Genomic DNA, 15369 nt, shown 5'->3' with positions numbered 1-15369 from the left:
CTTGACATTCAGTGTCTCTTTGCAATCTTTACCAATTTTTTGTCAAAAATTACCCCAATTGACACTTTTAAGCAAAGAATATGTTGGCCCTGTTGGGTTTAAGTACATGAATAGATGTCGTTGGGTTACGGATGTAACCTTGGTTCTCCGTGTAGAGAAATGGGTTGCCACACAACCCATGCGAACTTCATGTGATGTGATTGCACCCCTTTTATCAAAGATGTTTACGGTCAGGCCACATCCTTACTGTATCCACGTGACCTGTCACTATAAAATTACTTCACTCGAACCCACGGAGGTGGAGGAACGGCATGAAAGCTTGGCGACCCATTAATCTACTCAGAGAACTAAGGTTACATCCGTAACCCAAAGTTCTCTTTCATTTTTGTAACGGGTCGCCGAACGACCTATGAGAGACTGTACTGAAGAGGTAGTTCGGACAACAGAGTGGGATAACTCACCATTTAATTTAGTCTAGATGAGTCCCTGTGACATCCTTGTATCTACCACAGGATGCAACAGAATAGAATTCCTCAACAGGGTAAGACATCATTTCAACTGTGGTATACAACCATATACACAAGCAAGCTTAAAGCTAGAACTTACAACATTAGGCTTCAATTGGGTGCAACAGCACCAAGAGTGGAAGGCCTTTGTTTAGAACACCCATCTCACTGATGGTTGATAAGTATGTACAAGGTTCACGGTTCATGTGCCAGTCTCTGCTTTGAGACAGCGCACCCTTTGGTGTTCTCCCCATTACACACAAAAGCTGTTCTGTTTGAAGAACAGTTTTTGTTGCAGCAAGATAGGCACTCAATGCCCTAACCGGGCTGAAGCACTGCCTTAGATCTATCTTCTGCTAAAGTGAGGCATGAAGTATGGGCAGAAAGCTCATGTAATTCTCCTGAAAACAATAGCCAATAGAAAGTCAGTCTTGACTGAGAGCTCACATAGCTCAATTGATGACGGGCTCAAATGGTAGGCTCATCAGTGATTGTAGGACAACATCTAACTTCCATGATGGTACTGAAGGGGCTTTGGGGGGCCGTAGCCTGCGGGCTCCTTTCATGAATTATGATATTAGAGGTTGTGCCCCTGGTGATGCAGCAGCAATCTGGTCATGACCCATAGAGATGATTGCTATATACACTTCCAATGTAGATGGGGACTTCACTGCAGCAAAAAGCTCCTGGAGGAAAGTCAAAATGTATATTGATGTGAGCCATTGTCCATGGTGCTGACCATACACCATGGACCCCTGACTGGTTCAATAATTCTCCCCATCCCTGTAGGGAGGCATCTGCTGTAAAAGTCACCCGGTTGTGACCTGTGCCTAGGAGAACTCCACTGGGAGTTTGAAGTGCTAAGCGCCACCATTGTATTGCTCTCCATCAACTCAGCTTTTTGTATTTGTCCTTTCTGGGACAAACTGTAGATTGTGTCTGTTGTACCAGCGCTGTATTGGCCGCATGTTGAGCAAGCTAAATGTTACAACATGGACTGCAGCAGCTAGGAGGCCCAGGAGCCTCTGACTCTAACGCAGTCACCTGTTTTATCAGTTTTAATGTTGAAAGACAATTTGTCAAAGATACCACTCTTTCTGAAGAGTGTTGTTCGCATGAAGCCCAGGAAGTGCATACGCTGAGTGGGGACCAGAGAACTCTTTTCCAAATTCATTGTTAGTCCCAACTCGGAGAGGTGATGTGAGACCCTGGATGTGTGTGCCGAAGTGTGTACTTCTAAATAGTTCAGGACCCTGGCTCCTGCTTGGTGAAGGGGGGTTGGTACGGCGCTTATGCATTTTGTGAAAGTGCGAGGGGCGAGCGAAAGGCCGTAGGGTAGAACACAAAACTGAAAAACATATTTTTCAAAGGCAAATCTCAGGTATTTTCTGTGTGCTGGTAGAATGGTAAAATGAAAGTATGCGTCTTTCAGGTCAACTGTGGTGAACCAATCACCTGGTTGTACTAACTGAAGGATGGTTTTGATTGTCAGCATTTTAAAGGGAAGTGCTGAAAGATGAAGATTGAGGCACATTAGGTCCAGGATCGGACGGAGGCCTCTGGCCTTTTTTGGCACCAGAAAATAGATTGAGTAGAACCCGCAGTTTTTTGATTGCATGCTTTTCCAGGAGCAAGGAGATTTCTGAGCGGAGTGTCTGCTTTTGAGCAGGGTTGCGAGCATTTGTTTTCAGGACACCAATGAAGAGTGGTGGTTGCTGATAAAATTGTAGTAGGTAGTGTTAGAGTGCGTAATTCCCATTTGTTGGCCATTGACCTTTTCTATCTGGAAAGGTGATACTTGAGGAAACGGTGTTGCACTAGAGAGTCGGTCCCATCAGGACCGAGGCTCTGCCTGCTGTGGTGCAGAGGGGATGCGGTCTGCATATGGTGCACCTCTGCCTCTTGTGCGATGCTGCGCTCAACCTCTTCGGTAGGGCTGAGAGTGTCTGTTGCTCCACTCCTGAGCAGGTGCAGTGTGATTCTCAGCCTGGTTTCTTGGTATCCCAGTTGGGGCCCTGGGACAGGAGTAATGGTTTGCATTCTAGGCTTTGGAATGAGGCGCTGAAGCTCCATTTGTGCTTCTCTGTCCTCCTTAGACACTTAGAGGAGGTGGGCCGCTGCTGGGCCAAATGTCTGGCCAGGTGATATGAGTACACCTAGGAGTGGAAACTTCTCTTTGTCAGGGAGCTTGGACTGCTTTAACCATAGGTGGCGTCGTGCAACACAGTGTGTTGCCAAATATTTCCCAACCATCTGAGCATTGCCCTGAAGGCACTGGATGAGCAGGTCTGTAACTGTAGACAGTTCTTTTATGGTCTCAGCATCATAGTTTGCTGAGATGCATTCCTGAAGCCCCTTCTGATAGAAGGCCAGTATTGCTGCTGAATTGCTAAGCCTTGCAGCTGAAGCAGTGCTGTCATGTGTCCTGCGTAGGAAGCGATCAGATGCCCTGCATAGTTTGTTAGGTAGCTCTTGAAGATTTCAGACGTAGATATTTTCTGGTCGACCATCACTGCCAGGCCAGTAGGCTGAGACTGGATAATGCTAGAGCTGTGGTACATAGCATCATCATCAGTGATCATAGTCTGTGTCATAAGATTCAACAACCACACTTCGTTCAGAGGTAGGGTTGGATTTGTTACCAGCGGGGGAAAGCTGGCAAGTATGTGCTCGAGGGCCGACTCAATGGTTGACATATGACTGTCCAGTGACTTAAGATCCTTATACATCTCACCGCGTTGAGATTTGTGCCCAGGCGATGGCGTTTATTGAGCAGTGGATCACAAGGTAAGTGAGACCCATCATTAGACCTGGAGCTTTCTGAATAATCATTGATCTCTGGGAGACTCATCTGATGAGAATCTTTAGGGTTTGCCCTCAAAACGTGCAAGTTGAGATTTCAATGCTCTTGGTTTGAGCATTGAGTTCTAAAGCTGCTACCCTGTGTAGCCGGTTGAGCATGTTCAGCTCCCAAGCAAAGAATGCAACATGTGTGCTCATCTAAGGCTGGGAGTTGTGCTGCTGCCATGTTGTGTTGCTACCATGTTGTTGTCATGTTGTGTTGCTGCCATGCTATGTTGTTGTTGTCTTACATAAGGGAAGTGTGTTCCAAGAAAAGGTAACAAACAATGCCTTGTTTGTTTTGTTGTGTCTCCTGTATGCTTTGATTGCCTCGGTTTTGGCTTCGGATGATTCAAAATAAAGTTACACTTACCATCGGTTCCAACCCGTCGTGCTTCGGGGTTGAGACTCCCGCCTAAATATGTATCAAGGTACAGGCTCGAAACTCCCACCAAGATAGGTCATCTGGCAATCCATTACAAAAACGAAAGAGAACTATTGATTTTATTACAAACCAGGTAGTTTGGGTACTGGATGCTGATGGGCTGAAAGCAGTGGTATATCCGTCAATACCAAAGGGTATGAGTAAAATTACATGTTTACTGTTCCTATTATGTTGGTAACCAGTTTATAATAGCAATAAGGACCCTTATTAATAATTAAAGCCTGAAGAGGTGTGGTATATGGCTAATATACCACCAGTAAGGTCTGTATCCAGGCACTCCTCGTTGCGTTGTGCATAAGAATAGCCCTTAGCTGTTGTATATTAGCCATATACCACACCTCCTCTGGCTTTAATTATAATTTACAGTAGGAAGGGGACCACACACATAACCATCTTTGGTAGGATTACTGTCTCGCAAACAAATCCCCTTGCATCCTAAATAACTACTCAATATTATTTATCGATTAGACAGTCAGTCACAATTTACCCATGATACACCACGGTTTTGACGCCTACAAATACGGGCTATGACTTTGTGGCTGTACATCCTGAGGGGTTCATGCTGATTGTACAGAGATTGTGACAGCCGGATAAATGGAGTCCCTTGAAAAGGCAAGAACAAGATGTTTGTAAGGAGAAGTGCAGTATTATCATAAGGAGACGTATACTTGGAATGCGAAGGAAGAGGCAGAGGAGATCTCAGAGAGAGAGGGAGGAAGAGGGTGAGCTTGAGTCGGTTAAAAATTGCGGGAAAAAGGGAGATGGTTTGTTAAAGAAGAATGGTAGAAAGTGTAAGCAGAGTGAGCTGAAGACAGGAGGAGAAATGGAAGTGAATGAGGTCGAAGTATCTGAGGTGGTAGTTGTGAAGTTCTCTGAGCCCGAGGCTTGCACCCAGGGTCAGGATAAAGATGAGTCTGTGACAGTAGGAGTGAAGTTTTTGGAAAAAGTGGACCCTTGCCTTTTGGCTGATCGCTTTGTGGTTTCATGGTGGGTGAAAACAGAGTTGGGTGCTGTGGAATCGGTGAGAGTAACCAGAAGTGGTCTTGTCATAATTGTTTGTGTTTAAACGAATGGGGGCAAGACATTTGCATTTTTTTGCTCTCAAGAAAAGGGTGCCATTGAAAGGTGTGATTACTGGGGTAGCAGTAAATGTGTAAGTTGACCAACTGAAGGGAAAGATTCCCGGTGTTTGTGATGCTCGTCATTCAGTGCGACGCAGACAGGGTGCTGTGAGTGGTGAAACATAGTGATTGTCTGTTCTTTTGAGTTTTGATGTTGAGTCTTTGCCCGACAAAGTGATGTTAGGATATATATGGTTGAAGTCGGAAGTTTACATAAGCCTTAGCCAAATACATTTAAACTCAGTTTTTCACATGACGTTTAATCCTAGTAAAAATTCCCTGGCTTCGGTCAGTTAGGATCACCACTTTATTTTAAGATTGTGAAATGTCAGAATAATAGTAGAGAACAATTTATTTAAGCTTTTGTTTCTTTCATCACATTCCCAGTGGGTCAGAAGTTTACATACACTAAATTGGGACTTGGTAGCATTGCCTTTAATTGTTTAACTTGGGTCAAACGTTTCAGGTAGCCTTCCACAAGCTTCCCACAATAAGTTGGGTGAATTTTGGTTGCAGTTGCAGACCATAGTCTGTTTTTTTATGGCGGTTTTGGAGCAGTGGCTTCTTCCTTGCTGAGCGGCCTTTCAGGTTATGTCCATATAGAACTTGTTTTACTGTGGATAAAGATGCTTTGTACCTGTTTCCTCCAGCATCTTCCCAAGGTCCTTTGCTGTTGTTCTGGGATTGATCTGCACTTTTCGCACCAAAGTACGATCATCTCAAGGACACAGAACGCGTCTCCTTCCTGAGCGGTATGACGGCTGCGTGGGTCCATGGTGTTTATATTTGCGTACTATTGTTTGTACAGATGAACGCGGTACCTTCAGGCGTTTGGAAATTGCTCCCAAGGATGAACCAGACTTGTGGAGGTCTAAAAAAAAAAAAAAAAAAAAAAAAATTCTTTAGATTTTCCCATGATGTCAAGCAAAGGGCACTGAGTTTGAAAGAAGGCCTTGAAATACATCCACAGGTACACCTCCAATTGACTCAAATAATGTCAATCAGCCTATCAGAAGCTTCTAAAGCCATTACATCATTTTCTGGAATTTTCCAAGCTGTTTAAAGGCACAGTCAACTTAGTGTATGTAAACCTTTGACCAACTGGAATTGTCATACAGTGAATTATAAGTGAAATAATCTGTCTGTAAACAATTGTCGAAAAAATGACTTGTGTCATGCACAAAGTAGATGTCCTAACTGACTTGCCAAAACTAGTTTGTTAACACGAAATTTGTGAAGTGGTTGAAAAAACGAGTTTTCATGACTTCAACTGCAAGTTATCATGTATGAGCTTTTGTGCCGAATACATTACGTTGTTACAGGTGTCAAGCTGATAGGCATGTGGCAGCAGTGTGTAGGAGGGAGGTTCCTTGGTGTGAGAAGTGTGCAGAAGGGCATGAGACAACGGAATGTGTAGCATTGGGGAAACTAGTGGTATGTGTTAATTGTAGGGGTGCCCATGGGGCGGTGATTCAGAAATGTTCTTTGTGAGATAGGCAGGTTGAGGTTTCCAAGGTTAGAGTAGTGCAGAATATGCTGATGTAGTGAAGAAAGTAGAGGAAGATGGGTCAAGGGGGAGGGATCCTGAGAGGAGTGGCTTGAATAGTAGATCTGTACCAGTACAGAGGGACAGGCCAACAGCAGATATATTTTTCAGTTCGATTGGATTTTTTGCATTTTTAGCAATGGTTATCAACTCTACTACAAGGATGGAACGTAAATCGCGGAAAATTGAAGTTGTGGTGGCAGCTGCAGAGAGGTATTTGGGTGTTCAAGACTTGACATCAGAAGAGTTACAGGGTGTGTTAAGTGGTGGTGTCCCATCCTTTCAGGTTGTTGGCCTGAGGTAGGACTAAATAGATTTAAATAGTGGAGTAGGGTGGTGTTATTTTACATTTTTTTGTGAATGTAGTGTTAGATAGTAGGGTATTTAAAAATATATATAATTCAAGCAACGTATAAGGGAGTTGTACTCCAGTCTAGTAGGTGCCAGTAATGCAACATTTATTGGATGCCAACCGCCGTTAAACCTCATCGAAGAAGAAGACGTACTGTTTCACAACTGCGGAGCAACACAGCAATGGATTGAACAACCAATGTGCCAAGTACATTGCATTGTGGGAAACGTGTCCGCACGTTGACATTGGTGATATCGCGCCAGTGATTTCAAGGACCCAGGTAGGTGATTTATGTTGGAAATTGTTCTTATGACTCTTTATGTTGATCAGATTGGTAAACTATACAGTGAGGACATATCCGACGGTGTGAGACGCTTTGTTTTCAGTAATGTTACATATATTTCTAAACACATAATTGAGAAGGTGCTAGCTAGCAGCTAATGCTATCTTATAGGTATGTAACTGTATTACACTATTTTGTAACAAGTTCGGCTTTTTCTAGCTAGCGACATAACTGCATTTGCTGACGTAACTAGTTAGATCCTTTCTCCAGACTAGCTATCATTTATGAGACAGAAAAATAGCTGCTAGTAAACGACTGTACTATCAAGAAGCTAAGTAGTATTTTTCAGCTAGCTAACTAAACGTCTGACCACTTTTGTCCTCTAGCCCATCTTTCTGGACAAGGACAGGTCAGCCAGGATGGGTGCCACTATGTCCAGTCCTGCTCCACCCACAGTCAAGGCCGAATCTATGATGGCATCTCCCCCTCCTGCGTTTGTTGGCGGCGTGGCCCCACCACAGGGCTGTCCTATGCACCAGGCACAGGAACCAGTCAAAGGTAGGCTCCATCTCTGCTTCATCACCAGGACCGATAGCTTGCCTGTCTATATCGCTTTTTCTTGAGCTTTGCTTACCATGTACTATTGTTAGTATGGTAAATCCATTTTAAATCAAACACTTTTTCATAGCACCTCTTTTGATTTGATTGAAACTTTCCATATATATTTGCCCATTGTAGAAGTGCTCAGCGGTGACTTTTTACACCTGAATTCCAAAATCTTCAAGAGATGAAGGTTCTCCAAAGTATATAATCTACAATTTGTAATCTGTGTAGTGATTGATGTGTTGGTTGATCTTTGTTGTGTCTGACAGGTTGTGGTAACAATTTCCCTCTCTGAGGATGATACATCCTCTATCTATCACGTGAAGCTTTTCTCTTTGGGGAAGGAGTTATTCCTGACTGTGTGACCTGCTTGACAAGGAACAACTCCTTTTCCTATTCCCTGGATCTGTGTTCTAACTTTCGTTTTGCCATAAATGCCCTCAGCAGTTGCCCCTCCATCAGAGTGCCCCATGCACCAGGCTACTGCTGCTGCCCCTACAGAAGAGAAGCTTGCTGCTGCAGCAGGGCCAGTGCACCAGGACCGGGCCTATGAGTTCGTGGAGTGTCCTATGAAAGCAGCAGCAGCTGGACAAGGCCAGACTGACATTGACCCCACTAACATGGTCAGTATGATGATAATGCATGTACATGTTCCCTGTTAACTGTTCACTGCTACCAGTGGAACTGTAGGGCAGGGGTACTCGACTTCTAGTTCAGAATGTACACTCAGGCAAATGTCCTAGGTGGCAAAGGTCAGGAGGATATTGTCATTTATCAGAGTAGTAACAAACCCCTGCCTCATAACTCCAAATGGTTCAAAATGCTACACCCCTCTTGTTCACGGAGAGAAAATGTGCAGTTTTAAAGCTTATTTCCTGCAAATTCTACACATATTGCCATGTCTTATATAATCCATGAGTGACTCAACAAAAAAATCAATGGGGGTCGAGGCCCCTGGGAATGTAATCTGGCCATGATAACCACAAGATTTAGATAGCTGGTTAGCCTAACATGGGCTTGTTGATCAACTGGACATTTCGGACAGGTTATAGATACTTTTGTGTATGTGAACACCTGCTTGTCGAACATCTCATTCCAAAATCATGGGCACTAATATGGAGTTGGGCCCCCCCTTTTCTCCAATAACAGCCTTCACTCTTCTGGCAAGGCTTTCCACTAGATGTTGGAACATTGCTGCGGGGACTTGCTTCCATTCAGCCATAAGTGCATTAATGAGGTCGGGCGCTGATTTGGGCAATTACGCCTGGCTCGCAGTCGGGTTTCCAATTTATCCCAAAGGTGTTTGATGGGGTTGAGGTCAGGGCTCTGTGCAGGGAGTCAAGTTCTTTCAGACCGATCTCGACAAACCATTTCTGTATGGACCTCGCTTTGTGCACAAGGGCATTGTCGTGCTGAAACAGGAAAGAACATTCCCCAAACTGTTGCCAAAATGTTGGAAGCACAGAATCGTCATTATATGCTGTAGCGTTAAGATTTTCCTTCACTGGAACTAAGGGGCCTAGACCGAACCATGAAAAATAGCCCCAGACCATTATTCCTCCTCCACCAAACTTTACAGTTAACACTGTGCTTTCGGGCTGGTAGCGTTCTTCTGGCATTCACTAAACCCAGATTTGTCTTTTGGACTGCCAGATGGTGAAGTGTGATTCTTAACTCCAGAGAATGCGTTTCCACTGCTCCAGAGTCCAATGGCAGCAAGCTTTACACCACTCCAGCCAAAAATTGGCATTGCGCGTGGTGATCTTAGGCTTGTGTGTGTCTGCTCGGCCATGGAAACCCATTTCATGACTCTCCCGACGAAGTTGTTGTGCTGACGTTGCTTTCAGGGGCAGTTTGGAACTTGGTAGTGAGTGTTGCCACTGAGGACAGACCATTTTTATGCACTTCAGCACTTGGCGGTCCCATTCTGTGAGCTTGTGTGGCCTACCACTTTGCGGCTGAGCTGTTGTTGCTCCTAGACGTTTCCACTTCACAATAACAGCACTTACAGTTGACCGGGGTAGAAATTTGACAAACTGACTTGTTGGAAAAATGGCATCCTATGACATTGCCATGTTGAAACTCACTGAGCTTTTCAGTACGGGCTATTCACTGCCAATGTTTGTCTATAGAGATTGCATGACTGTGTGAGGGATTTTATATACCTGTCTGCACCGGGTGTGGCCGAAATGGCCAAATCCACTAATTTGAAGGGGTGCCCACATACTTTTGAAGTGTAGCTCTCTAAGAGGAAAACTGCCATTTACTACCAAATTTGGAAATTGCACATTCTGCATGCTACTATTACAACTCTCACCAGCAGTAAGTTGAAAGCCCGAGAGTTGAAAGCCCCCGTTCTGGGGCAGTCTTGCTGTTGAGTATGGCTGCTGTAGATCATGTGTTTTTTTTTCTTTTCTCACCATGATTTCAGCTGATTTGATTGGTTGATAGGTGCTCAACTAGAGTAGTGAAGGGAAAAGTCACTTTATAAAAGTTGATAAAGAGACCAAGGTTAAACATGTTGGCTAATGTTATTATCATCATGTTCTGTCCAGATGCCTCCACCCAACCAGGTCCCTGCCCCAGACCAGCCCTTCCCTCTACCAGTGAACCGAGAGGAGTCTAAGATCCCCCGGGCCGGAACGGGCAAGAACTGGGTCTACCCCTCGGAACAGATGTTCTGGAACGCCATGCTCAGAAAGGGGTAAGGATACCCTAACCTTTGCTACAAAAATGTAGTTTTTACAAAGGATACAATTGAGCAGATCTTGTTTCCTGAAAATGATGGAATAGTAAGCTATAAAATATAGGCTGGGCTATTGAAGTGCTGTGTCTTGACTATCTGCCAACACATTGTGAGGTGTTTTGGTCTGACTTTTTATTTTGTCTTTTTTAGTAGACATGCAAATACTCGTTATACATAACACTGCTTTCCAGAAGCAGGAGACGACACTGTACAGCACTGTCCTTTAGTGCTGAGCATTTAGTGCTTTTTGCAGTCGTTTTGGTTCGACCATATACAAATTATCACAGGTTTCGATATATTTTTACATTAAATGCATTGTGGGTTGAATACTGTAACACAGAATAAAACAATTTTTAAAAGTCCCATGATGGTAGTGACTGCCCATTACTGCTTATAACTTATTAACCATTTATTCACATTACTTTACTTTAATAAATATTTCAGTTGTTGTGTATATTACATTTGATGACTGTTATTCAATTCCAAGTCATCATCTCATCTCTATAGAGCTGCTGTCTGACAAAATCACAATTTTGTAGTTCAACGTAAATAAGGCATACTTTTATGACTGCTGAATACCAACTATAAATCACTTAGATTTTGTATTTTCAGGTAGAGATACCTCGCAAAGCAGCAGCTGCTCTCTATATCACCTCACCATTGCGCATTCTTCTCTCTTCCATAGCAGGCGTAAAAGAAACACAGACCAGAAAAGTAGATGCGCAATGGATTATGCTCATTGTAGTTAGTTTAATGCATTAAATGTGACAATTATGTCTAATATTGGCCAGTTGGAAACTACAACTCCCTACTACATCGCGCAGTTCAGACTGGTCTGATTTATCTCTAGAGAAACTGCTTAGTGCGCATTGAGCTCACCGAAAAAGAACTTAACTGCAATTTCAGTTAATCATTCAGCACTTCTGTCCTTAAAGATGCACTACGCAGAAATTGCTCCGCCATTTCATTTCCTGTTTGCTAAAATTCTAATAGTTTGCCTAATTTCAGTTTGTATAGTGTAGAGAATCATTGTACCATCTAAACTGCTGTGAACTATCCATTACATAACCTAAATGATTGTATTTTCAGTGTACAAAACCGAAAGTATAAGGCGCAAAAACTAAACCTGAGTGTGGGAAACAAAGAAATGGCACACATAGGACAGATATACTGCTTCTTAGACTTGCTTTCAATGAGAATGACAGATCTATAACTCATATTTCTATGTGGGGTCACCCAAAAAGTTACATATTGCAGCATTAAAACAGCAGAAAGGTTATATTTCTCACCAGCCATGTTAACCTCTTCATCACCAGGTGGCGCTGGAAGGAAGATGAACTGGGTCAGCAGGACATGTCCAATATCATCAAGATCCACAACACCAACAACGAGCAAGCATGGCAGGAGATTCTTAAGTGGGAGGCCCTCCATGCAGGGTGAGTAGAAAAAATACGAAACAGTTTCAGAGCCAGTATATCAAGTGCTTTAGTTAAACATGGATTTAGTTATTCATAGTTGGTCATAGTTAATACTTAAGCTAATCGTGGATTACATCATTTTAGAGGCCTTCCAGACTGACACATCAATAACCCGTCTGGCCCCCAGATCAAGTAGCACCTCTTTTACTTTGTTACAAAATGAGTTTTTTTTATGGGGAAATAAATGTAAAAAAATTACCTGTTCCCCACTGACATGTTACTTGTTAGGGAATGTCCATGCGGTCCATCCCTGAAACGGTTTGGTGGCAAAGCTAAGGAGTTCTCCCCAAGGGCTCGAATGCGTCACTGGATGGGGTGAGTTTTTTTTTACTTTAAAATGTTTGTGTAAGAAGTTATTTGTGCAGATTCTGATTTGAGGCGTTAACATAATATGCTAATTTGAAAGTGGAAGTGCCTTGATATGCTTTTACGTAAATTTGTTTCTACAGATATGAATTGCCGTTTGACCGTCATGACTGGATCGTGGACCGCTGTGGGAAGGAAGTCCGCTACGTGATCGACTACTACGACGGAGAGATCAACAAGAACACCTATGAATTCTCCATCCTGGATGTCCGGCCAGCTTTTGACTCTATAGATGCAGTCTGGGACAGGATGAAGGTGGCTTGGTGGCGCTGGACCTCGTAAGCAGCAAGCATGCAAAACACTGTAAAACAAGGTTTTACATTCCTCATTTCGATACTGAGATGTTATAAAAAGAACAACAACCAGAAGACCCATTCAAAACTGCAGTAAATGCTTCATCACATGACTGTAATATACCAGATTCTCCATCATAATCATATTGATTTCACTGTTTGATGTGTTTTGAGGTGCTTCGGTTCTAGATTCTTCTAGTGCAGTTTAAATGTCTTGGTGCACACATTATCCAGCGAGGGCGAGTGGCTTGCTTTAAGGGTTCGCTGGAGGTATGGTGCTTTGGTTCTATCCTCTCAGCCTTTCTAATATAGGTATAATTACACAGAGAATGATTTGCGATGGAGATGGATGAGCAACCCAGCAGGGATGTTGATCTTTAAACCAGGCCAACTGTAGGATCCCCCTTCTATTTCTAGCCGTTTAAGTTTAAATAATATGCTCTGTTTGATTTGGTGGTCAAAAACACTTTCGTTGAGTATTTATAAAACAAAATAAGATGACAAAACCACTATCAGTACATCTGTCTGGACTTAATATACTTTAATATACTGTAGAGCTTTGCACCATAGTGGGCTGTTTTTATTTGGATCATGCTTTCAAATCTCGTTGCGTTTGTCACCTACTGTCTATTAAAGTAAAAGTAAAACCGTAGTCAGCTAAGTTTTTTTAAATGGATGCTTTTAGACTATTCTGCTGTCAAACCTTTGAGTGTACTCCATTTTGCGTTTGTCTTAAGATACCCTTCCTGGTTTTGTAGTGACACGTAGGCCTATTCAGAATTGTAGCTAGTTTTCTTTCCCTCTGTCTGTTCTGTCTAGTTGTATAGCCATGTTGAATTTCCCTGTCGGCTACTGTGGGAAGCTATGCTGATTTGATTGTATTTATTGTCTGTGAGGTTAATTTCTGTGTGTACACCTGCTTGTTTTCTAAAACGATTTTATTCCTGATTATCCAAACTACCATTAAACTTGGTACTATTGGCTCTGAAACTATTAGGTCTCTTTATCTTGTCAGATGCATTTGTATTTTCAGCAACATCTTCTGGTTTAGTGATAAAACTGTAGCTGGGCTATATGAACTGCAGATGGCGCCATATCTCCAGGATATATCCCCTTCTATATCACTCCCATTTCTCAAGGACCTGCTTTGCACGCCAGGGCTCATTACGAGCCAGCCCAAAGGTCGGTGAATTTATTTGTGGGTCACAGTGTGATGAACGTGAAAGAAAGGTGCATGGTTTTTAAAAAGGAGATGTACAGTAATTCAATCCCACCTGAGAACTTTTTACATTCAAAACCTTTTTTTATTTAACCTGGAGGGTCAGTTAAGCACAAATTCTTATTTACAATGACTGCCTACCGGAGAACAGTGGGTTAACTGCCTTGTTCAGGGGCAGAACGACAGGTACTTACCTTGTCAGCTCAGGGATTCGATCCAGCAACCTTTCGGTTACTGGCCCAACGCTCTAACCACTAGACAACCTGCCTAGTAGCCTAAACTTTATGGAAAGGAGAGTAAATGAGAATCTGTACAGAGAACCAACCACTCCACAGTCTGAAGATAGATTCATATCGTGATACAGTGTTGTGTCTGTTCAGCTGGGGAATTTTCCGTTGCCTTTTGAAGAGGGGTGAATAGAGATGGACAGATGCAGAGAAGGCGAGAGAGCCAGACAAATGGATTAAGAGAAGGAGTACCAGTGCTGCTGAGTGGGTGTGGGAAAGGGAACTAAGATCACACCCTGGTTAGCTCTATACTCCTGAGCTTCCTGCTTTATTTTCAACTACTCTACCTGATAAAGATGGGGGGATGATCAATTGTCTGTTTGCTGTGTTTCACGGGTCAGCCAAAGAGAGAAAGAGAACTGGTAACACTGTCTGTTACCTGCTGGGACCTGGCCTTAACAATTGGCAGGGATGTTCTACTGCTTGAATCCCAATATTCTGGAATGACCTGCCCTCCCCCCATCACACACACACACACACAAACCCACCACAGCATGTGGACCCTAAACGCTCCACCACGAACACGTCTGCGAAATGGAATGTGCATCATTTTCTAACATTTCCACCAGGGCTGCTGCTTGGCAGGGTGCCATATAATTCCTGCTGTACGTAGCAGACAGACGTACAAACAGCCCGTGGCATTTTAGTAAATGGAGGATTTTTTTTCATCCTATCTGGTCCCTCCAGTCTGTATTTACATTGCAAAGAATGCTTGTTCTGGTGTGTTTGTGCGTGCACTACATTATAATGTCCACATGTCACCACTGTATCGTTATTGGTGTCTGCTGATCATGTTCTGGTGTGGGTCTATGTATGTGCATGAGAGTGCGTGGGCCATGGATAGAGGAGACAAAGGGCTCCATGTTAAAAACAGTTGAACTGCTTACTAATGTCTTACAGCAGTATTGATCCCATCCTGTAACATTGATGGAAATGTATACACATTGTGTTTCATAACTAGTTCACCCAAATGACAAAATTACATTGGTTTCCTTACTCTGTTAGCAGTCTATGGACAATGTGTGACAGCAATGCGTTTTTGCAGTTGTGGCACAAATCCCATTCATGTCATGGTACAGATGTTAGCCTTTTTTTCACGCATCATTTTCAAATCAGTTATAAGTGACTTTGTTGAGCTTCACAATCAATTGGAGATACTTTCGGATGTTTTGGACATAATGTGTGAAAAATGATGTCCGTACCATAACTTGAATGGGATTTGTGCCACAAATGCTAAAATGTTAGCATTTGGAAACAGTACCATGGAAATAAAACCAAATAAT

The 15369-nt window shown here is 43.0% G+C and overlaps 1 protein-coding gene across 2 annotated transcripts; it reads left to right on the top strand.

The window, feature by feature from the left end:
- The first annotated feature begins 6969 nt into the window (after positions 1-6969).
- LOC129822902 (holocytochrome c-type synthase) lies at positions 6970-13570 on the top strand. Of its 2 annotated transcripts, none has more exons than XM_055881417.1 (7): positions 6970-7091; positions 7481-7652; positions 8145-8320; positions 10253-10401; positions 11760-11879; positions 12150-12236; positions 12371-13570. In XM_055881417.1, exons 2-7 carry the CDS (start codon positions 7514-7516, stop codon positions 12567-12569), a joined length of 870 nt encoding a protein of 289 aa, XP_055737392.1. In that variant the 5' UTR covers positions 6970-7091; positions 7481-7513; the 3' UTR covers positions 12570-13570. The 2 variants fall into 2 exon arrangements, with proteins under 2 accessions (XP_055737392.1, XP_055737391.1); XM_055881416.1 differs by having other exon boundaries at positions 6972-7091; positions 8142-8320.
- The last annotated feature ends 1799 nt before the right edge of the window (positions 13571-15369 follow it).

The sequence above is a fragment of the Salvelinus fontinalis genome, chromosome 25 (assembly GCF_029448725.1).
Source record: "Salvelinus fontinalis isolate EN_2023a chromosome 25, ASM2944872v1, whole genome shotgun sequence".
NCBI lineage: Eukaryota > Metazoa > Chordata > Actinopteri > Salmoniformes > Salmonidae > Salvelinus > Salvelinus fontinalis.
Note: the sequence above shows the minus strand (reverse complement) of the source record. Positions and strands in the feature narration are given on the sequence as shown.

Bases quoted from the DNA above. Each gene is read 5' to 3' on its own strand.
- LOC129822902 (XM_055881416.1), top strand. From the start codon at position 7,514: ATGGGTGCCACTATGTCCAGTCCTGCTCCACCCACAGTCAAGGCCGAA. The intron at 7,653-8,141 runs GTAGGCTCCATC...AAATGCCCTCAG, and splicing joins GGCACAGGAACCAGTCAAAG to CAGTTGCCCCTCCATCAGAG. The intron at 12,237-12,370 runs GTGAGTTTTTTT...TTGTTTCTACAG, and splicing joins CGAATGCGTCACTGGATGGG to ATATGAATTGCCGTTTGACC.